Raw genomic sequence first — 15,754 nt, forward strand, 5'->3', positions numbered from 1 at the left:
GGCTGGACAATGAGGTCTGCATTCTTGATGCAACTTGGGCAGCTCCTCTCTTCCTTGTGGGGCGGCTTGGAGAGCTCAAAGGGAAAGAACCTCATTAAAAGAACCACATTCCTGTGGTCCAAACGTGCATTTCCCTGTTGCTGTTCATATCTCAGACCTCAATCCTCATTGAAATACTCATGAATGTGTTTGCAAGCGAGCATCCTTATGGTTCAGTAATCATAGAATAGAATCACAGACATTTAGGTTGGAAAACACCTTTGAAATCATCGAGTCCAACCAACTCTACAAGCCCTATGCTTAGCCGTGTCCCTAAGTGCCACATCCATGTATTTCCTATATATTTCCAGGGATGTCAGCTCCACCACCTCCCTGGGCAGCCCCGTCAGTCCCTGCCCACCCCCTCTGTGAAGGAACCCTTCCTGACACCCAACTGGAACCTCCCTGCCACAGCTCGAGCCCATTTCCTTGCATCCTCTCACTGAGAACAGAGACCAACACCACCTCTGTGTTTTCCAACCTGCTTTACTGCCTTGCAACACATCCAGGCACAGATTCAGTCTTCTTCTACAGACATGATTTCCAAGAGAACAGACGTTTCTTTCTGTCTGCTGCTCTGCGAAGCTTTTTCTTTTGCAGATCACTTTCAGGCCCTGCTGTTCTTTGCTTGGAACAGCAATGAAGGTATAGCCGCATTTGCTGCCATCTAACGGGGGAATTAAGGCTCAGCTCCTTACACTTTTGCGAGCAAATAAAATTGCTTGTGGAGCAGCAGTGGGATTGCACAGGACAGGCAACATCTGCTGCACATAATCCCAGCAAATTTAGGGAAGGGGAAAAGCAGATCTGCTGAAGGGCTTCGGTGCACGGGCAGCTCTGCAGGGGGGTCATGCAGAGCCAGTGAGAAGTGCCCATTTGAGCTGGCCAGGCTGGAATGATGCTCCTCTCATCATCGACCAGACTTGCAAAAGGTGCTTGGGATTATATTGCTTTAAGATAAGACAACAAAGCAGAAATAGTGAAGATGGGCACAAAAAAAAAAAAATCCTGCTGTGGGTATCCTGAATATCGAGTCTGGCCTCAGCCCTGAGCTGAGCCATGAAAGTTCTTCCTGAGTTGTTCAAGCCAGCCCCATAACACACCCAGTAATAAAATCATTTTATAACAAAATGTGGCAGAAGGGGATTGCCATGGAGTGCATGGGAGCCTATATTGCATCAAGCAAAAAAGGTCCTTCGAGGATTAGGGCCAAGGGAGGACAGGCGGTGGCAGAGGGATGGGGTGGGAGCAGCCAGGTAGGGGATGGAGGCTCTGGTGACACAGAGGTGCTGAGGCACTGAGTTGCAAAGGAGATGCACGTGTCTAAGAGAGCTGCTGGAGCTAACGTTGCTTCTTCAGCTGCTGTCACTGCAATATCACACCTTCCTTGGTGGAATTCATAACCCTGATTTCTCTGAGCAGTCATCCTGTGGTCTCTGCTCATTTCCAGTTGCTTTTCTGGCTGCCATTGCAGGTTCAGACCACAGCAAAGACTTTCGCCATCACCAGCAGCATCCTTTTTTCTTCTGAGGCAGCTTTGGTTCCTCTTCTGCCTTATTTCTCAATTGATCTTCACAAACTTTGAGTGCCCTGGGCAAAAAGGAAGCAAATGAGCCATGCATTTTCCCCCGTATTTTATATTGCTCTTATATTCATTGAGTGAAAGGGGCCAGGGGCCTTTCCAGCTCAGTGTGCTTTGAGAACTGCAGACTGCTGAAAACCCCAGCCTAAATCCAATCACAGACAGAATTGATTTAAGCAACCCAGGGAGAAAGCAGCAGCATCCCGAGAAGTCTTATTTTTTCCACCTCTTTGCAATGCAGAGCACCCAGGAGATGTCTCCCAGCACATCCCCACTTCATCCCAGTGCTGCTCTGTGAGCTCTTCACGTCAAAGCTCCGGTGGCAGTGACACACTAACATTTCCCATAGGAAATTCAGGTGGGAGCCCAATAAACCTTGGCAAAACCCAAGCACACTCCTCACCTGACCAGGCTGACGATGGACTCAGTGACGTTGTGGCCGGAGGCAGCGCTGCATTCATAAAACAAGAGCTGATACTCCTGGAAGACACAGAGCCCACAGAGAAATGTGCTTCCCTTGCATTGCAATGACTCAATACAACAGTAAATAGCCAAGGAGCATCATGGTCAAGCAGAAACAGAAGGAGTTGGGAAACAAGTAACCCAATAACTGATGGACTGTAGCGTGAGGGTACAATGCACCTTTTGTGGTGGCTGCAAGACCAGCATTTAGTGCTGAGGAATGGGATCCCAGCTGGGCAATGCACTGCAGCAGGGCCATGCACCCACCTGAGCCAGGCGTTCCCCCTCCTGCGTAGGAACCTGCCTCTCTGCAGCACAGTCTGTTTTGTTCCCCAGTAGCAGAACCATGACTCCATCTTCTGCTCCCTCCTGGGCAATGAAAGAGGGGAGGATCAGAAGCACAAGCATCACCTCCTTGAATCACAGCTGGACGCACCGCTCAGACACATCCTGAAGGATGCGCATGGATTGGGGCCGATAACTATGAGTTACCCCCATTTCCCAGGACTGAAAAGGGGCTACTCTAGATGTAAAATGCTACCAACACCTCTTTCATGGGGCCAGGTTTCCCTGCTTTGCCCACCTGGATGCAGCTGAGCCAGTAGTGCACATCGGCGAAGGAGTACTGCGATGTGACATCGTACATCAGCACCACCCCGTCTGCCTTCCGGAAGAACTGCTTGGTGACACTGTGATACCTGCAGGCAGTGCAAAGCATCACCAGGAGGGAGGGAGAGAGGAAGGGAGGGAGGAGGGATTGCCTACGACCAACCTGAAATCCCAGTGGAAAAGCTGGGAACGCAGATCAACCAAGAAAGCCAAACCCTGTTTTTGCTCCTATCACTCAAACCGCAGAGAGTTTGAGCGCTTATTTTTATCCAAATTACTTCCTCTAATATTATTATTATCAGACCACATGCTATATAGAGTCCCTCCCCAAACAATCCCTTTTGCAAAGCAAGAACATCTATTTTCTATAAGCTGCCCCGAGGTTGCTCTCCCCAGGCACCCAGCACAGCACCTCACCTTTCCTGCCCAGCTGAGTCCCACAGGCGGAGGGCGAAGCGCTTGTTGTCCACCACGAGGTTTTTGATCTGATAATCCAGCCCTGGGACACAGAAAGGGATATTTGGATATTGTGGAATTTCCCTTCTGTAATATGGAAGGAGGAATCACATGGTGGAGACTACAGCTCCCAAGGAAGCCCACAACCCTTGGATATTGGTGCCCCAGAGAGGTCAAGGAGGGCTGGCATTGCCTACTTGCAAGTATCACCTACTTGCAAGCATCCAGGTGTGTGTGGCTCTGTTTGGACCTTGGTGACAGGATGGTGTGAGCAGTGATGTGCCTGTAATGACCTCCAGCAACTTGTGGGGTGGAAGGAAGGGAAGCGTGATGGTCACCCACGTGGGTGCAGAGCTGACCTACCTACTGTGGCAGCGAGGTGCGGGTTGAAGGTGTCAGCATGCAGTCGGTACAGAAAGGATGTTTTGCCCACATGGGAGTCCCCAACAAACAGCACGTTGTAGAGGTGGTCCGGCTCCAGAGAGCCCTTTGGGGCAGCTCCTTCTCCATTCACAGTCACAGCCTCTGGCTCTCCAGGGCTGGGCTCACCTCCTGGGCTCATTTTCTTCTCCATCTCTTGTTTCTTCTCCACATCAAGCTCTTCTCTCTGCTCTCCTGAGAACTGTGCCCCACTGCTGACCGCCTCCACCAGTAAGCTGTCCCCGAGGGCCATCCCTGAGAGATCCTTCACAGCATCTTCCCCTTGGAGGATCCGTGTGTGAAGGGCTGATGCTGGTGGCACTTCTTGTTTTGCAGTCTCAGCAGGTCCAGCAGCTGCTTGTTCTGCTTCCGTCATGCCTGGTGGCTTCTGTGGCTGCCGGGGAGCAGTGTGAAGCCTCCCCTTATCTGCCTGTGCTGAGACCTGCTCCTGGAGCTGCCTCTGGGCTGCCTGTCCCGAAGCACCTAGCCGCTGCATATCTGGAATGAGAACATCCTCCTGCATCATCGCATCCAGACTTAGCGCACTGATTTGTAACGGTACCTCGGAGACAGGAGAAGCAAGTGTGGCTGCACTGGCATCATGGCCCTGCTTTAGTTCCAAATGCTGAGCTCCAACTAAAATCCTTGCCTCTGCCTCTAGCCTCGCTCCCTGCACCACTTCCAGACCTCGAGCTCCATCCAGAGGCCTCCCCTCTGCATCAGCACTCTCTTTCTGGGTTTCTTCCAGGATTTGCTCATCTGGACCACTGACTGCTACCAGCCCTGCCTCTGGATGAGCATGCTCAGCTGCAGCATACTCAGGATGCACGGCAGGCTCAACATTCCTATCCCACACGTCTGTGTTGTCAGCCATGCACGGAGCTGCTTCTAGAGCCACAGCTGGGCTCTCTGCCCCTTCCCACAGCCCTGATGCACACAGAGGATTCCCATCAGCCCCAATGCTCTCTCCATGGGATAACGTGAGCTCCTCCAGCTGCACAAGTGACTCTGCCTCTTTTCCTTCCAGCTCCTGAGCACTAACCAGTACCATCCCACCTGGAGCTGGACTCCCAGCAGGGATTTCTGCTGGGGGAAGCCCCTCACCAAGCACTGCAGCAGCCCCAGCTCCCTCCTCCAGACCTGGCTCTGCTCTATCAGCCTCCTCCAGCAGTTGCACATCTGGCTCCACACTCTCTGCCTGCTCTGTACCCAGGTCATCAACTAAACTCAGGAGTTGCAGCTCTGCCTCCAGGCTCTCTTTAACCTCCCCCAGCTTTGCAATTAGCTGCACATGGGGATCACTGCTCGCGGCCTCCAGCAGCTCCAGGCTTCCAGCCTTTTCCTGGGCTGACAGCTCTACAGTAGCCTCCTCTGCCTGCCCAGCTTCTGCTTCCTGCAGGTCACACACACTCTGATTGAGCAGCCCAGGCTCAGTCAGTTCTTGTCCCACATCCTCAGCATCCTCCCTGAGATGCATGGCTGTGTCATCCAATCCATCCCTCGGGGTTTCTGGGCTGGGAATCCCATGCAGCAGAGTCTCTGCTGGAGAGTCCTCTGCCTTCTCCATTTCCAGTCCCTGAGCACTGACCAGGACCAGCTCATCCTTATCAGTGCCCTCTTCCTGCACCGCTTCCATCTCCCTCTCTCCTTTGAAGTGCTGTACATCTTGTCTCTCATGCTCAACCTCCTGTGTGAGCTGCACAGCTGTATGGCCTCCCCCTCCCAATGGCACTTCTTGACTGGGACCCCACTGCAGCTGCGTGTCCACCTGAGATTCCTCTTCCCCCTCCATTTCTATTAACTCTTGTTTACTGACCTCACCTACCAGTTGCACCTCTGGCTCCACGCTCTCTCCCTGCTCTGAGTGTGGCTGGTGACCTGGGTACAGAGGTTGCAGCTCTGCCTCCAGGCTTTCTTTAACCTCCCCCAGCTTTGCAATTAGCTGCACATGGGGATCACTGCTCGCGGCCTCCAGCAGCTCCAGGCTTCCAGCCTTTTCCTGGGCTGACAGCTCTACAGTAGCCTCCTCTGCCTGCCCAGCTTCTGCTTCCTGCAGGTCACACACACTCTGATTGAGCAGCCCAGGCTCAGTCAGTTCTTGTCCCACATCCTCAGCATCCTCCCTGAGATGCATGGCTGTGTCATCCAATCCACCCCTCAGGGGTTCTGGGCTGGGAATCCCATGCAGAGTCTCTGCTGGAGAGTCTTCTGCCTCTTCCATTTCCAGTCCCTGAGCACTGACCAGGACCAGCCCATCAGCTGGGCTCCCTGCAGGGATTTCTGCTGTGGAAAGCCCATCACCAAGCACTGCAGCAGCCCCAGCTCCCCCCTCCAGCCCTGGCTCTGCTCTATCAGCCTCCTCCAGCAGTTGCACATCTAGTCCCACGTTCTCCACCTGCTCTGTACCCAGGTCATCATCCACACTCAGGGGCTGCAGCTCAGTCCTTTCCACGTCTCCCCAGCAGTTCCCTACTGCACCGCTATCCTCTCCATCCACTTTTTTAGGGTTGGGAGCTTCTCTCATTGCTGCCATTTGCACCTCAACCCATCCTGGCACCTGTGGCTCCAGCTGCTCTCCTGGCACCTGAAGCATATCGGTGGCAAAGCTGCCCACTGGGAGCTCCACCTCCCGAGCTTTGAGGACTGCCTCCAAATTTTCTCCTTCTCCTAGGATCTGCATCTTTTCCCACTTCATCTTTCCCTGCACCCATCCTTCTCCCTCCAACCCCACCCGTGCCTGCTCACCTACCTCTGTGCTCTCTCCCAGTGCCTCTTGTGGGCTCTCAACCTCTTTTAGCACCTGCTGCTCCCCACCAGCACCCCTTCCCTGCACAGACAACACCCTTTCCATCTGCTCCAGGCTCTGCCCTGCTCTCTCCACGCTGTCTCCCTGAGCTGCCCCCTCCTCCTGAGCTCCTGCAGACGCACCAGCCTGTGTCCTGTCCCCAGCACGAAGCTCAGCTGCAGCTCGTCCCTCTCTTGGGTCTTCTTCCAACACCTTGTGACTGATGTGGGTCTCTGGTGGGGCTGAGCCAGGTGGTCCTGTTTGGGGCTCAGCATCATCGTGTGGGCAGTGAGCAGCATCTCCCAGTGGTTGCAGCTTCTGCCTGCTCAGAGCTGCTATTGCATCATTCATCTCTCTTAGCAAAGAGCCTTGGCCAGAAAACCGTTCCTCTTTCAGAAATTCGGGGAAGGGATCCTCTTCTACAGAGAGCAGTCGTGATGTGTTTGTGTCTGCTGCTGGCTTTTCCCAAACCCTGGAAAGAGCAGAAAATGGGGTGAGCACAGCACTGGGACAGAGCACTGAATGGGAAGGAATTTTTGGCTGGGGGAGGGTGGAGGATGTGGGTGCATCTCCTGGGGCCCAGGACCCTTACACGTGGTGGGTGCTTCTGTGTTTGGGCTCGCTGCCCTGGGAGCCCAACCTGACGTGCATCTCCGACAACTGCTGCTCTGGGCTTATCTGTGGCAAAGGGAGGAAAAGAGAAGAGAAAACACAAAGCTTGGCAGAGTGTGTATCCATTTGAAATGATGCTCAGCTTTCCTGCTTCAGTTTCTGGATATTCCCACCCAAAATGTGGGGGTAGCAGCCCCATATGCTGCTGCTCACCCCTTCCCAAGCACCCACGCAGCACAGTGCTGCCCTGTGTGACATCCCACCACATCCCCTCTGTGCACACCTGCTGTACCTGCGGGGATGGCAGTGTCTCACTGGGCAGCTCTGCCTCCACTTCATCCCTGTAAGCGCAGAGCAAGGGGTCAAAATGGAAACTGCCTCCCTTCACCTCCTCCATCCCCTCCCCGGGGTCCTGTGCAGCCCTGGAAGCAGTGATGTGCTCTGCTCTGCTCAGGACTGGGACAGCAGAGCCCATCCGTGGCTTTTGCACCAGTGCTGGGAGGGCCCTATCAGCACAATGCTGATAATCCTGACTTCTCTTCCTAGTACTTTTTGTACCAAATCATACCACATCCCCACACTTTTCACACCATCCCAAAGCAAAACGATGGCTGAGATCCACACAGCTTGCTCCCCATCCGCTGCAACTCCCAGCAGGGAGTCAGATGTGAGCAGAAGCCACTCACCGTGGTTTCTCTGCCCGCTGCTGAGCCATGGCAGCCTGCAGGCACTCGTGGCTCTGCTGCAGCTGTGCATGGATGTGCTGCAGCTGCTCCTCCAGCGCCCGGTTGTTCTCCTCCAGCTGTCGATTCTCAGCACTGGCAGCTCGCTGTGTGCTGCTGAGATTGCAGCACTGTGCTTCCAGCTGCAGGGAGACAGCAGGATCACCTCCTGCTCTAGGGCTGGGGCTGGACTTTTCCCAGGGTATTGGGTGGGAAACTCAGTTTATGTGCTCCCAAGGAAGGAAGGACCGTGGGGATGGAGGCAGAGAGTGAACGATGGAGGTGCTACGTGATGAACTGCAGAGAGCATCTAGGTTCAGGTGTACAACAGCAGGCCAAAGGCATGAGGACAACATAAAGAACTGTATCACCAGTATTCGGGATCAGGGTTTGGGATCAGCATTTGGGGTCAGCTCACCTCCTCCTGTGCTGCAAGCAAGCGCTGCACCTCCCTGTCTCTGGCATCCAGAGCTCGCTGCAGCACTTGGCAATGCAGGCGGCTCCGGGCTGAGCTCTGCGGTGTCAATGGGAACATCAGCACCCAGTTGGGTTTGGGGTGCTGGGTATCTTTGGGATGGGGAGGGAGTGGATGGATCCCCCACCTCCTGCTCCATTCGCTGCCTCTCCTCTTGGATCTGCTGCTCCAGGGCTTCGCAGAGCTGCTGCACCTCCTGTTTGTGCTCAGCCACGCGTCTGGGGGGGGTGGGAGGTCAGGAGGGTCAGACTGTGCCGTGTGGATGTGGGTGTGGGGACACTGCATTGCCCACCAGACCCACAGAGAGCACGGAGGTTCCTTCCCCCAGCAGGGATGTCTCTGACACTTTGGCCATGGGGTGCGTGACTGCAGATGGAGCCCAACCCCAAACATGGGCACAGTGTGAATCCTCTGCCCAGGCTGTGGTGGAGGTGCTGGGAGTGCCCACATTTCTCCCTCCTTGGGTGCACATCCCTGGCAGGGACTCACTTGTTGAGGGCCTCCTCCAAGGCCTCCTTCTTGCTCCGGGCTTCTTGGATGCGGTGCCTCATCTTGGCCAGGAAATCCTCCAAGTTGCCCAGGAGTTGGGGCTCGTCCTCCCTCAGCTTGGCCCAGAGCTGCCAGATCTCCTGCCTGCCGGGAGAGAGGAGCAGGGCAGCAAGAAAAGATGGATCATTTGGGGGCCCCCTATCATTGGGGCTGTGTGGTCCTGGGGGTGGCCATGTTCCTGCCCTTGGGACAAAGGCAGCTCCGGCCCTGCCCACGTGGGCACCAAACTGGGGAAAGCCCTGCCCTGTCCCATCCTGCGGGACACTCAGGGGTGCTTTGCTCACTCTTCCCGTCTGTCATCCACTCCCAGTTGCTCCATGAAGGCTGCAAAGTGTTTCTTCTCCTCGCTGTCCATCCCTTCCCACGTGGGGCTGGCGAGGACCAGGCAGCTCCTCCGTGACGCTGCTTTCCGCCGCCGATGCTCCTTGCTGACTTTTTGGGAACTCAGGAACTGCCCTGTAGAAACACAGCCCTCAGCACCCGGATCCCAGTGCTTCCCACCCCAGTGGGCTCACAGCCACAGGTGCTTTCGGGCTGCTGAGTGCCACCCAGAAACTGAGCATCCCCATTGGAAAGCACTGGGTGCATGGAGACACCATGCTGGCACTTACGGAGCCCAGCACTGAACTCCTCAGTGCTCAGCTGCCCGGTGCCAGCAGCATCCATCCCATCAAAGAGCAGCTCCAGCTCCTCTGTGCTGCACGGGATAACCTCCTCCTGCAGTTTCTAAGAACAAAACACAAAGGACCGTAGAACGGTTGTGTTGGAAGGAACCCTACAACCCCCCCAGCCCCATCCCTTACCTGCATATCTGCACGAGTGATGAACCCCTCCGTGCCCCCACGCTGCTCCTGGATGACATCCTGGACTCTCTGCATCACAGCTGCTGCCCACGGTGGCTCTTCACCCGCATCCCTACGGAGCTGCCGCCGCCGGCTGGATCCCATGCGCCGACCCCTGGAGCCCACGCGCTGCTCAGCCATGGCTCACAGTGGGGTCCTGCAGAGGGGAACCCATTAAACAGCTCAGAAGAGCCCCGAGTGGGTTTGGCAATAAGAAAAGAGGCACTTCTCTCTGGTTGCGCATAGCCCAGCCCAAGTGGGGGATGTGGCTTCTGCCACGCTGCGCTCCCACCCATCCTCACTGCGGGGTCGTGGGGGTGATGCAGGCACCGAGAGGCTCCAGGAGCTCCTCAGCATCTCTGAATATTCCTCCCCCAGCTTCCGCAGCCCTGAGTCACCTCCTGTGACCTCGGGGAGGTTTTCCATTCACGCCCCCGCCTCAACCCTCTCATCCTCATCGCTCTGAAGCGTGCCCAAATTGGGACAAAAAGTGGGAGAGGGGGAAACCCCCCACTGCCCCACCCCTCCTTTCGCAATGCTAAGCCCTAAGGTGTGCTGGAAATAAGGAATGGGCCCCAAAATGTCCCCATCCCCTTCCACTCCCGTTCAGCACCATCCCACAGCATCGCACAGACATGGTGGGGTCCTGTGAGGTCAGCAGAGCCCCAGGGAGGGAAGGGGGGAGGAATCAGGATGTGGATACCCTATTCTGTGGTCCCAGCCCCTAAGAGAGCCAAAGCAGCAGCATTTTGGGGGGGGATGGGGGAGGTTATGATGCAAGGAAGTCCCCTCAGTGCCTCCCCCCGCCCCACAGAGCGAGCTGAGCCCGTTGCGTGCCATGAAATGGAGGCACCAAACACGGAAAAGCTGTAAAATAAATACCAAAGGGACTTAAACACCGGCGGCTGTCTGAGATGCTTCCTGCCGAGGGGCAGCAGGAGGGTCACCGCTGCCAAAAGCCCCACGGGTGCAGGGCCAGGCACCGACCCTGTATCCCTAAAACCAAAACCCCCTTCTTTTCCCCTGCTTTTCTATTAGCAGGAGGCACCCCTTGAGCAAGGCTCACCTTCTCCACGTGCCCTCAGTTTCGGGATGCTGCTGCCTGGCTGCACCGTGGGGCTCCCCGGGGTCGGGGGGACATCAGCCCCACGCAGGCTGCATCGCTGCTGCGCACCTCCCGGCCCCACACCGTCATTCTCTCTCTTACTCAAGGCTGCCTTCCGCTTTGGGGTTGCACTCAACTGCCGGTACGCACACATTTCCTGTTTGCAGCACCACAAAGGGCTCAGCCACGGACCCCAACCCACCCAGACCCACAGGAGAAGCCCCCATTCCTGTCCTCCCTGGCAGCAGCTCCATCCCGCAGCTGGACATCCCAAACCCCCAACCCATCACGCAGATATGTGACAGCTCCTTCCCCATTAGACCCATAGAAACTACAGCTCTGTGGGTGCTGCACCCCTAAAGCAACCCCCAACCCACATACAACATCCCCCCCACACTCCACAGCAGTTATTCCCATTGAACAGCCACCCATTCCCTTCCATGAGACAAGTGTTTATTCAGTTACACTCACAGACAAACAGGTATTTCCCCTTCCAAGAAGCCTCAATAGCGTTTTCATAAATAAACATTTAGTGCTGGGCAGCTGCCAGCATCTCTGACAGCAAAGTGCATCACGGTATGAGCTGGGAGCAGCGCCCACCTCCTCTGCCTGGGAGCACCCTGTGCCACTTCGAGTCCCAGCACAGAGGGGCAGGAGGGGAACCCAGTGAAAGTGCTGAGATCCAACAGCACTGAGAGCCTCGGAGCAGGGCTGCATCCTACAGGACATCCCTGGGTCACAGAGACAACAGCAGCTGCTCTGCAGAGCCAGGCCAGGGTCTTCTCCCCCAGCTCTAAAGTAGGAAATAGTCCAGGAGAAGGCTGTCACTTCTTCCAGCTGCTGCCCCTCGAGCAGCCTGGCAGTGCCAAGCAGCAGCAGCTCTCCATCCAGCTTAGTGTCAGCATTGAACGAGGCACAGCAAGCCAACAGCACGCCAGGAACACCACCAGCCATGGGTCAGCAGAGCCTGGAGCAGCCCAGCACCTCCTGAGCAGTGCTGGCCCCACAGGGCACCTCCAGCACGTTTGTCACCACTCTGTGACAAATGCATCGCTGAGTCACTGGGAGCAGCTCCATGCAGGGCTCACACCCAGCCCTGATCCACACCAGTGAGGGTTTTGGAGCTGCTCCATGCCAGGCAACAGGCAGTGCTGGGCACCAGGATGCTGCAAGGACCAACACAGGGCAGGGGAGGCAGGGGACACTCAGCCCCACTGGCTCCATTCCAATCCTCCTCAGTCCTTTCCACAGTCTTCAGCATCAGCTCCTCCTATACATTGCACACAGTGTGGGCCCCTCAGGAGCCCAGAGCTACTCATAAATAGGGAACTACAGACTCAGCATCGCTTCATACAGACAGCTCAGACAGTACAGGGCAGGGAGCCACGACACCCCCAGGGCACGTCAGCATCAGCATCCACCCCCAGCAGCAGCAGTCACAGCTTGGGCTTGTCGTGGACAACTCTTCTCTTGGAGCTGTAGAAGTCTGCAGGGCAGGAGGAGAAGTTGGGATGCATCAGGGAGCAGAAGGAGAAAGCTGTTCTCAGGGCAGCACCCCGACCCCAACCAGGTGGGATCACACCACCAAAGGCCTACATTCATGCAGCCCAGCATCACTCAGTCCCACCACATCTCCGCTGCTGATCCCAAGGACTGCTGGCCACAGGAGCTGTTCTGGGGTATTTTTATTTATGGGACATCTGAGCCCAGTCCTGCTGCCCACCCCTCAGCCAGTTTGCAGCCTTCTCCCTCAAAAGATAACATGCACTAAAGGTGGTCCACGGCTGTGAGTGCACCCAGTCCCACCCACCCCACCACCACCCAGAGGGGCATCACACCCCCTCCACTCACCTTTGACGGTGGTCTGCCCACGTTTCAAGCGCTGTGGAGAACCAACCCTAGCAAGCTCTGAGCTCTGCTGGGCTGCCCCACGATGAGCCCCACCGACACCATCCTTGGGGGGGGCCCCGCTGGTGGCCTTGGCCAAGCTGAAGCCCTCCTGGGAGGGCTGCTCTGCCAGCAGGACCCTCTCCCATTTGAAATGCCCTTCCAGGGGCGTCTCCGTTTCGAAGTTGAAGTTCCAGCGCCGCTGAGCTTCTTCCAGCTGCTGCCTCAACAGCTCCTCAAAGTCGTTCTGGATCTGCTCGTGGTCTACGGGGCCGAAGAGGTTCCTGCACACTTTGCTGCTGCACGGCATCACCCCGGCCCTGCTCTGCGACAGCGGCATTGCGGCTGTGGGGAGGGGGATATGGGGGGGAAATGTGAGCCCAGGGCAGAGAATGGGGCAGAACTGTGCACAGAATGGGACCTGCCAGCAATTCTGGGCTCACACCGAGGGGTGTTAATGGTCTCGGCCATAGGGCAGAGCAAACGAGGGTGGCACAGGGGCAGGTGAAGCAATGAGGATGTTGTTTTTCTGGTTGGTTTCTTCATCTTTAGAACCCAGCCCAGTGGCAAGGAAACCTTTCAAACAAGTGCAAGAACTCACCACGAGCCTGACCGCCCCACTGAGCACCTCCTGTCTGCAAGAAGCTGTTGGGTAACCGGGGGGGGGGGGGGGGGGGGGGAAGGAGCCTGTTTGTTTTCTTTCAAATCAATGCCAACAGCTCTGACTTCCATGGGAAGAGCGAGCGCTCCTTCCAAAGCACACGTGGGGCAGAGAGACCCGCATAGGGTGAGCGGTTATCAGAGCAAAGCCGGCATGGGATGCTTTTGTACAACGGGCGGGGGGAAGAGGGGGAAAAAAAAAAAAATCATCAAATCCGGGCAGAAATGCATTAATGGCACAAAACCACACGGATTTGCGTGGTGCGAGGCTGGTGCTGCTAAGTGACACAGCAGCTTTTGTCACCTCCCACCCAAAGCTGGGGTCACGCAGGTGCGCACCCCCCACCCCCACCCACCCCACCTCTCCGCTCCACCGCCCGCAATGGCCGCTCCGCCCCCACATCCCCCCCCTCCCCCCCTCCCAGCCCCCAATGGCGAAGCATCGCCCCCACCCCGCATCAAAACAGCCGCTTCCTATCAGCGGGCTGAGCTCAGCGCCAGGCAAGTCTCAGCATGTTCCTGCGGCCTCGGCAGGTGGGGGGGGGGGAAATAGGGTGGGAGGACCCGGTCCGGTTCGGTTCCGCACGAAGCGCTCAGCGCAGCCCCGCACACGGGAGGAACCGCCGCACCGCATCGCATCGCCGCCGCTCCCGGAGCGACCGCGCCGTGCTGAGCCCGGAACGGAGCGGCTCCGAGGGACGCCGGCAAGGAACCAAGGAACGCAACCCGGCACCCGAACCCGGCTGCGGTGTCCCGGACCCGAGCCGGCACCGCCTGCAGCTCCCGCAACACCGGAGCGGACGCAGCACCTCATCACCCACCCCCCGTCACCCCAAATCACCCCCTGTCGCTGTTCTGTTCCTTTCCTCCCCCCGGCACCGCACACCCGCACTCACCCCGCGCTCCGCGTCACTCTGCGGTTCCCGGAGCCGCACTTCGCCCTTTATAGCGGGGCAGGGAGGGGCCTCACGGCGTCGCCCGGGATTTCCCCCCCCCGCCCCGCCCCGCCCGCACAGCTGCTGTTATCGGGGGGGTTCGGCGATTCCCATCCCCCGGTGCGGGGACCCCCCCGCCCCATCGGGGCTGCGCGGATCCCCAGATGGAACGCGGGGCGTCGCCTCCAGCGCGATGCGGGACCCCCCCCCCCCTTCGCTCCAAGGGATGCGGGAGGACGCGCCGTGACTTCAATACGGCTTTGCTGAGACTGGGGATCCCGCATCCCATCGCGGCCCCTCCTGGGTCACCGCAGCGCGGAATTCACGCGGGATGCTGCGATCACGGGGAGCCCCGGGGGAGTCACAGGGGCTGGGTGTGGGGGGGTCCGGCTCCAGGTGATGCTCCCTGGGCTCAGCTCCGGCCCTGCAGGGCCGTTCCAGGGTGCTAATATGGGAGTTTTGCCCCGGGGGGGGGGCTTTGCTCCGCCAGCGGACCCCCCAGCAGTGAGTCGGGCCGGGGAGCAGCAGTTGGCCTGAGCTCAGCAAGCAGCAGGAACAAGCCTGTGCATGTCCTGCATGCAGCGAGCTGCAGATCAGCCGCAGGGACGTTTGGCCCCATTGCAAAATGTCCCCCCAACCCGCAGCAGGGAAGGTCTGAGCTCAGCACGGCTCACACGGGGTTCCAGCAGGGTTGGGCTGCGTGGTGTTCGGGTGCTGCAGCACCATCACGGTGGTGTTCGGGTGCAAACTGCCCCAACACGATGATTTGGGCAGTGAGGGTGCAAACACGGTGTGAGGAGATGGCAGCGTGATGGCAGGCGATGCACTGAGCACTTCTGCAGGGCTGTGGGCACCTTTGCAGCAGGGGGGGGGGATGCTGGCAGTGGGATCCTCCTTGTGCAAAGCCTCCGTGCATGTTTTCAGGCTGGACCAGCAGTTCCCCTGGCCCCAGCAGATTGAGGATATGTTTGGACATGTCTGGCTGCAGGCAGCTGCATCACACAGCAGTGTTTTCCAGCATCGGTTCCTCCTGCAGCATTGGGCCAGGCCAAGTGGTTGCTTTGGGGTTGCGTCCCTCCAAATGGACAGTGTGGGATGGGGAGGAAAGGGCCCTGCAGGCATTTGGGGAATGCAAAATCATTTGAAATGAATATTGCACGTTGCACAAAATCCATCCTGGCCATCCGGGGGCTGGAGCTGAGCGCTGCCAAATCTCCAGGCACAACAGAGTCAACCTGTGCTCCTGCTCTGCACACACTGAGAGGGGAAGGGGAGAGCTGGCACAGCCCTGCCTTGCAGGCAGCTGTTGCTATTGCATTTCCATGGGAAGGATTTTTGCTCCTGGTTGCAGGAGCAGCTCCCAGGCCTGCGCTGTGCTGTGCTGTCTCATCTCCTTACCGAGATGCCACAGTTTGCTGCTCCCCTCCCTCTGGATGTGATGAAGGCATTGCTGCTGCTGTCTGGGGCTCTGGGAAGGAGAAGTGTGTACCAAGAGGATGCCCACTGCTTCAGTGAGATCTTTTAAATAAAACCCTCCAAAATATCAAAGAGAGGATGAGGCTGTCAGAGCTGGCAGCTTTTTGAAGCAGAGGGAGGTGTGCAATCTGCAGTGAT

The 15,754-nt window shown here is 57.3% G+C and overlaps 2 protein-coding genes across 4 annotated transcripts; both read right to left on the minus strand.

Annotated features, from left to right (window-relative positions):
• Positions 1 to 509: 509 nt before the first annotated feature.
• On the minus strand, positions 510 to 10,829 carry RAB44 (RAB44, member RAS oncogene family). 2 transcript variants are annotated; one of them, XM_031605757.2, is made up of 16 exons: positions 10,620 to 10,829; positions 9,515 to 9,710; positions 9,323 to 9,437; positions 8,996 to 9,167; positions 8,652 to 8,795; positions 8,290 to 8,380; positions 8,106 to 8,201; positions 7,652 to 7,830; positions 7,258 to 7,306; positions 6,946 to 7,031; positions 3,512 to 6,825; positions 3,110 to 3,191; positions 2,667 to 2,781; positions 2,351 to 2,452; positions 2,025 to 2,101; positions 510 to 1,629 (listed from the first exon to the last, which is right to left on the minus strand). In XM_031605757.2, the coding sequence occupies exons 2-16, from the start codon at positions 9,692 to 9,694 to the stop codon at positions 1,542 to 1,544; spliced, it is 4,890 nt and encodes a 1,629-aa protein (XP_031461617.2). In that variant the 5' UTR covers positions 9,695 to 9,710; positions 10,620 to 10,829; the 3' UTR covers positions 510 to 1,541. The 2 variants fall into 2 exon arrangements, with proteins under 2 accessions (XP_031461617.2, XP_031461616.2); XM_031605756.2 differs by having other exon boundaries at positions 7,249 to 7,306.
• A 266-nt stretch (positions 10,830 to 11,095) lies between these two features.
• On the minus strand, positions 11,096 to 14,206 carry CDKN1A (cyclin dependent kinase inhibitor 1A). 2 transcript variants are annotated; one of them, XM_031605759.2, is made up of 3 exons: positions 14,102 to 14,206; positions 12,510 to 12,890; positions 11,096 to 12,144 (listed from the first exon to the last, which is right to left on the minus strand). In XM_031605759.2, exons 2-3 carry the CDS (start codon positions 12,883 to 12,885, stop codon positions 12,095 to 12,097), a joined length of 426 nt encoding a protein of 141 aa, XP_031461619.2. In that variant the 5' UTR covers positions 12,886 to 12,890; positions 14,102 to 14,206; the 3' UTR covers positions 11,096 to 12,094. The 2 variants fall into 2 exon arrangements, with proteins under 2 accessions (XP_031461619.2, XP_089980549.1); XM_090124423.1 differs by lacking the exon at positions 14,102 to 14,206 and having other exon boundaries at positions 12,510 to 13,570.
• Positions 14,207 to 15,754: the final 1,548 nt, after the last annotated feature.

This window comes from Phasianus colchicus, chromosome 25 (assembly GCF_987193195.1).
Source record: "Phasianus colchicus chromosome 25, bPhaCol1.hap1.1, whole genome shotgun sequence".
Taxonomy (NCBI): Eukaryota; Metazoa; Chordata; class Aves; order Galliformes; family Phasianidae; genus Phasianus; species Phasianus colchicus.